The sequence below is a fragment of the Octodon degus genome, unplaced genomic scaffold (genome assembly GCF_000260255.1).
Source record: "Octodon degus isolate 3935 unplaced genomic scaffold, OctDeg1.0 scaffold00100, whole genome shotgun sequence".
NCBI lineage: Eukaryota > Metazoa > Chordata > Mammalia > Rodentia > Octodontidae > Octodon > Octodon degus.
This window is the reverse complement of record NW_004524676.1, coordinates 9,409,715-9,416,635: the sequence shown is the minus strand read 5'-3', so window position 1 is coordinate 9,416,635 and position 6,921 is coordinate 9,409,715. Positions and strand designations below refer to the sequence as shown.

The window sequence follows — 6,921 nt, the reverse complement described above, 5'->3', positions numbered from 1 at the left end:
TGCTGTATAAGATGCGGACTTGTGATCCTATTTACAAACACCATTAGAACAAATCATTCTATTCATTAAGAGAATGCAACTATATATCTATCCCAACCACCTTGAATACAAAGATACAAAATGGACATTCATAGGTATACCCCATTTTTTCTAAGTTCCGTTATTGAATATTATAGGTGTGATACTTTATATTTCTGTAGTATCAGTTGTGATGTATTTGTTTCCATCTTTAATATTATTGAGTTTTATTTTTTGTTAGTCTGCATGATGGCATCAATTTCATCTGCAAAAAACTCATTTTAATTTTATTTTTTTCCAGTAATGGGGATTAAACCTATAGCCTCATACATACTAGAGAAGTACTCTACGTGTCCCAGACCTACCTTTTTTAAGTCTTGATTTTAGTTTTGCTCTGATCTTTGTATTTCTTTACTTTCGTTAATTTTGGGTTTGGTTTGTTTTTGCTTTCTAGGTTATTAAATTATATAAGTAATTTCTTTATATAAGTAAAACCTTTCTAAACTGGATTTTATTTGTTTTGTACTGAGATTGAACTCAGAGCCTTTCTACTGTTATATCCCCTGGTCTCTTAATATTTTTTTTTTTTCTTTTTAATTTAGAGACAGGGTCTCACTAAGTGGCTAAGTTCCTCAGGCTGGCCTCAGTCTTCAAGCCTCCTTCCTCTGCCTTCCAGACTGCCTGATTATAGGCTTGCATCCCCGTCCCCAGCTGAGCTCTTGCTAGTTTCTGATGTAGGCATGTAAAATCTCCTCCTGATTAGTGCTTTTGCTGTATTCCACAGATTTTGAGGGATTGTTTCTTTTTCATTTGTTTTTCTCTTTTAATTTCTGTAGTATCTCATTGCTTGTTCCAAGTTCCACGTTATTTGTCTATTTTCCATTTCATTGTTATTGTTGGTTTCAGATTTTATTCTGCTGTGGCCAGAGAAGATTATATTTCATTTCAGTATTTTTGTACTTCTTGAGACTTAATTTGTGATTTATAGTATGGACAACCCTGGAGGATGTTCCCTGTGCTATGAAGAAGAATGTGTATTCTTTCTGTGTGTGTATATGTGGGGGGACCCTGGGGATTGAACCCAAGACCCTGTGCATATTAGGCAAGCACTCTACTACTGAGCTACATACCCAGCCCTAAGAAGAACATTCTTCAGCTATAGGGTGAAATGTTTTGTGTCTTTTAGGTTCATTTGAACGGTAGTACATGCAGCTCACCTCTCGTGTGTCTCAGTTGATTTTCTGTCTGGATGATGTGTTCTTTGGTAAAAATGAGATTTTGAAGTTTCCAACTATATTGCAATTGTTCTTTTTAGATCTAATAATATTTGTTTTATATATTTGAGTGCTCTGTAGTGGGTGTGCATATGCTTATAATTTTTTATACCTTCATGGTTGACAGGTTCTTTGTCTGGTTTGTACAGCTTTTGAGTTAAAGACCCTTTTATCTGATCTGAGTATAACCATTCCTACTTGCTCTGTAGGTGCCATTTGTGTGGCATGTCTTTTCTAGACTTTGTGGAGTGAGCTCCTTGTTGGCAGGATATCATTGGATCTTGTTTTGTTCCTTTTTGTGTGTGTGTGTGATACTGGGGATTGAAGTCAGGAACCTGCATTTGCCAAGCAAGCGCTTAATTCTACTGAGCTATCTCCCAGGCCCCTTGGATCTTGTTTTCAATCAATTTCTGATTGGAGGATTTAGTTCATTTACATTCAAGGTTATGATGGATAGGTACTTGCTCCTGTCATTTTGTTGTTTTCTGACTGTTAAGTATTTTTTGTTCCTGATACACCTCTCATTATTATTATTTTTACCTCTTATTATTTTATCAATGTGATTTGGTGAGTTTATATGTGTTAACAATTTCTTTTTTTCATTTGTATGGCTGTTTTACCAATAAGTTGAATATTTTTGAATGTTTTCATAGTGATAATTCTTATCCTCTCACTTCAAGATACAGTTCTCCCTTCAAACATTCTTGTAAAACCAGTCTAGTGGTGAATTCTATCAATGTTTTTGCTTACCTGGTACTTTAGTTTGTACTTGGAATATCCCTCATATGCCTGTGTTCACTTAATGGGGTTTTGTAAGTCTTGTAAGTTTTCTTTATTTTCTCCACAGCCCTTCCTGCATCCAACCTTCCTGACTGATTTATCTTGAGAAATCCATCTTCAAGTGCAGAAATTGTTTCTTCTGGTTGGTCAGTTGAAGCCCCCAATTCTGCTTTGGTTGTTTTTAAATTTTATTTTATTGATCAGATTCTTCAGGGCTATGATTTCTGTTTGGGTATTTCTTGTTTTGTTTTGTTTCTGATTTATACCTGCTGAATTTCTCATTCAGATCATGAACTCATTTTCTCAGCTGACTGTCTATGTCTGCCCTCTTGCTTCTCCTTGAGTTTCCTTAGAATCATTTTGAATTCCTCTTGGGGTATTGCGTAGATTTCCTTTATGTTGGAGTATTTCTGGAGAATGATAGTGTCCTTTTCAGGTGCATGGTTCCTTATTTTCTCATACTCAGTGTGTCCCTATGTTGATGTCTGTACATCTGGTTTAATAGTTACCTCTTCTAATTTTATGGAGTAGTTTTCACAGGGAAAGATTTGTTTTGTTTTGTTCAGATGGACATAGATTGTCAGTAAGTCCTTTGGTTTGGGTTCAGGGTTAGCCCAGAAGTATAGCCTCTATGTAATTTCTTTAGCTGTGGAATGACTTTGCAGTGGGCTTAGGTTGCCAGAGTAGGGACCACAGACATGAGTTGTGGTAGTGGTGGTGGCATCTGCAACACTAGGGTGCTGGCTATGGTGGCATTTGTCCTTACTCACTGTTAGTTTCTAGCAGCAGCAGCAGCAGCCACTTTGCTGAGCCCTTTACTAGCTTCTAGAGCAGGATGTACTCCAGCAGTGGCTGCATTCCCAAGAGTGTCCCATGCTGTGGTAAGTGGAGCTTGGAATGGGGTAGGGGTTAGTGACCGGGAGTCATGGAGCAACAAAGGCACATGAACACAAGACAGCTCCTCAGAGCAGGTTCAAAGCCTGTGAAGGCTGAGCTTCCTTCATTGTCAGAACTGCCAGTCTTCAGCCTTCCTGCCTACTTTTTCCCAGTGTGGCCACCCCATTGGGAAGCTGGGGCTCAGTTCCTATGTACTTTGCTCTTCTCTCAGCTGCCATTCTGAGTTTCTGTCAGATTTTTAAAATATTTATTTGTAAAATTCATGACAGCAATTTTGAAGGGCATAATTAAAAACAGTAATATTTTCCAATCACCTTGCACATAGGTGCATCTGTGTATAGTTTGAAAGTCAAAAAGGAGGCCTTGGATGTAGCTCGTGGTAGAGCGCTTGTCTAGCGTGCGGGAAGCTGAGGTTTAATCCCAGCACTGCAAGAAAGAAGCAAAGCCTACCTAAACTGATGTTTTAAAGACCAGTCTTTAAAAATAATAATAATAAAATAAAAATAAAGACCAGTCATGTTCATGTACAGGTACAAATTCTCTATGATGAATGTGATCATTATGTATATCTAAAAGGTAGCAATAATATCTGATTTTTTAAAAAATTCACATTCCACTCCTGTTTTCTTTTTGGGGAAAAGAGGCCTCCAGTGGGATAATTAGGCATCTAATGTATTAGGTATCTGTTGAGTTTCATGGCAAGTGCTGATGCTTTTCCTCCACACTGACTTAACTTCCCTATACTGGAACAATGACATATTTTCATCAACATTTGTTGTTGATATTGTTATAATTATTAATGTAAATAGTCTTTCCAGCTGAGCCATAAAATACATTTATCGCCATTTCATCCACCTGCTGCCATAACCTTTTGCTGCCCCTGATGTTAGTATCTTTCTAAATATTTGCTTAGCTTTCTGTGTCTTTAGTGTTCAATTCCACATTATTTGTTTTTGTTTTTTTGTGAAGGGAGGGTACTGGGGATTGAACTCAGAACTTTGTCCTTGCCGGGCAGGCACTTATGCCATTGAGCTGGCTCTGCGGCCCTGTTTTTTGTTTTTTATTTGACAGTTTCCCACATTATATTTTGTTTTCTGCTCCTGGAAAATCTTAGGAGTTGAGTTAGTTTCTTCTTTTTTTTTTTTTGTACTTTAGGGAAGTGTCTACAGGGTGTTCAGGGTCACACTAGTAGATCGGACTCGTAGTGATCCTTATCTTTACAGCCTCCCACACCCAGTCTAAGCTTGCTTCTTTCTGTATGTATAGTATCAGATATTGGCAGAAGGGTCCCTCTGCCTACATCCCCCACAGTGTGTCTCTCTGCCCGGGACCCTATCCCTTCAGGAGGCCCCTGGGGCTGGGGATCCTAGGCAGGACTTAAGTAGCATGCTGCAACAACAGTTTCACTGGCTACTGCCTTGTTATTCAGAAATAAGAGGATTTGGCTACTTTTTACCACTGCAATACCACTAATCACTTGTAAATATTCATAGTTTTCCAAGAGTCACTTGCTACCATCAGTCACTGAAGCTGAGGTCTGTACTAGTGAGCCATATTGCTGCCTTTAAGCAAGAGCAATCAAATGACAGTGTGTGGGTATGAGTATGGGTGGGTGCTAACAGGGGAGTACTAAGATACAGCCAAAAAAAAGAGATGAGGATAAAATATGATAAATTACTACAGTGGCTCAGAATTGGGAAGAAACCTCACCCTGCAGGCCTGGGAATCGTGGGGCTGCAGTATGTGGGTTCATGCTGATACCCTGGCTTGGTACACTGTGGGCCCATGGGGAAAGGCTGTCTGCCTCTCCATTCCAGTTTTCAAAATCCTGGGCAAGACCATGGAATGGAGTCAGCTTGCAGCAGTCATCTTCTGGGTCAGCTGTTTGTGACGGTAGGCCTTAGCAGTGGCAGCACCACAGGGCCATATTCCTAAGCGGGGCAGCTGCCATCTGTGCATCATAAACTCTTCATACGTTTACCACTGAACCTGGGCTACTAGAGTCGGGTGAGGGCCATGAGAGTCCTCAGTTGATTCCATCTCACCCTGGAAAGAATGGCTGTTAGCAAGAAATCAACTAATAGCAAATGCTAGAGAGAACATGAGGAAAAAGGAACCCTTCTCCGCTGTAGAATGGCACATCTGCTGTGGGAATGTGTGAAGGTTCCTCAAAAAACTAGGATTGGACATCCCATTTGATCCAGCTATTCCCCTGCTGGGTATCTTCCCAGAAGAATTAAAAACTCATACTACAGCGATATGTATGCATCCATGTTTATAGCAACACAATTTGTAATAGTTAGATCTTGGAAACAGCCTAAATCCTCATCAACCAAGTAATGGCTAAGAACGATGTGGTCTTTTTATGCAATAGAGTACTACCGAGCCTTAAAGAAGGATAAATTGGAGACCTATAACCACAGGCGCACATGTGTAAACGTCGTGTTGTCTCCCTAGGGTGAGAAGCTGAAAGAGTAAATAACATCCAGAATGTACAATAGAGATTATAAAATGGAAAGAAACTTTTTTCTTTTTTGCGGAACTGGGGTTTGAACTCAGGCCCTTGCACTTGCCAGAGAAGTGCTTATTCTACTGAGCCATCTCCCCGGCCCCAAAAGGAACTTTTAAGAGGAAAGAAAACTGGGATGGGAGAATGGAGAAAAGGAGGAAAGGAAAGCAAAAAAAGAAAAAAATATATATGTATATAAAAGATAAGATATACTACTAATTTCTCTTAGTTCACTGAAAAGAGGTTTGTGCTAATTTTTTTTGTGCTATTATCTTTTGGATAATTAAATGCATTTATCTTGTGCTTAGTAATTAAAGATAAAAATATGCAATTGTTAACCATTGTTACCCTACTATTGTATTGAAATTTTGTTTTATTTATTTATTTTGTTTTGTTTTATTTTATTTAATTAATTAATTTATTTATTTATTGCGGAACCGGGGATTGAACTCAGGCCCTGGCACTTGCCAGGGAAGTGCTTACTCCACTGAGCCATCTCCCCGGCCCTTTTTTTATTTTTTTATCTCTTTAAATTAAAGAAGTCCTCAGGTGACAGAGCAGCGGGCAGGCACATGGTGTGGCTGGGTCAGTCTGGCCTTCCTGTCAGTCTGCACCTTCCTTTTCTGTTTAAGTCCTGGGTGCCCACTGTAATGCTTCAGGTGTAGCCTGCTTTGAGTACCCCCTGCACCCTTAGAGCTGCTGGCACTGCCACCAGACGTCAGATTTCTACAGACCCCTGCTGGTGTCCTGCCTTTGTCTAGGACACACCTATTGTTACAGTTCTCACACCATAGGATGACGTCACCTCCTCTTCCTCTGTGGGCTCTGTGTGTAGTGTGCAGCATGGCAGAGTAGGCACAGGTGACTGTGCTGTTGAGTGCATGAAAATAACACATGCTTGTTTTTGCCAGGGCACAGAGATCTGGTCAAGTCCTCGGCAGCCTGTTCCTTTGAAAAATTTGGTGACTTATCCTCAGCTGAAACTGGTTGTCACCATAGATACCAAAGGACTGATCAAAATGTGGAAAGCAGAGACTGGATGGGAATTGGCCTCCTTCTGCTTACCAACCTCCTCTTCTGCAATGGAGCCCTGTGATCATCCAGAGGGCCTCTTCCTGCTGGTGAGTGAGCTGACTCTCAGAACTCCGTAGGGACCAGCCTCCTCCCAGGGCCTGAGCACTAACACCATGACCACCTTGCTGGCTGGAGCCTGGAGCTGGGCCCCTCCATGGCGTGCAGACTCCCTATCGTGTCCTTCAGCGCTGCACATGGCAGCAGCCTGTCTCTCTGTAGCTTCTCCAGTGAGGCCCAGCTGAATGGCTCACTTAGAGTTCTATAGTCATGTACCCTCACTTTGTTTTTTCCCAGGTTTTCTTCCTACTTCTTTTTTTTTTTTTTTTTTTTTTTTCTTGCCTGCGGTTTCTCTTCTTTCCTGCATTCTTG

The 6,921-nt window shown here is 40.5% G+C and overlaps 1 protein-coding gene across 1 annotated transcript in view; it reads left to right on the top strand.

Moving 5' to 3' along the window:
• Nucleotides 1–6,921, top strand: part of Fbxw12 (F-box and WD repeat domain containing 12) — a 32,692-nt gene that overhangs the window by 11,631 nt on the left and 14,140 nt on the right. The window contains exon 5 of the mRNA XM_004638673.2: nucleotides 6,390–6,599. Coding sequence (XP_004638730.1) covers nucleotides 6,390–6,599 — 210 coding nt within the window. The remainder of the gene's footprint in view (nucleotides 1–6,389; nucleotides 6,600–6,921) is intronic.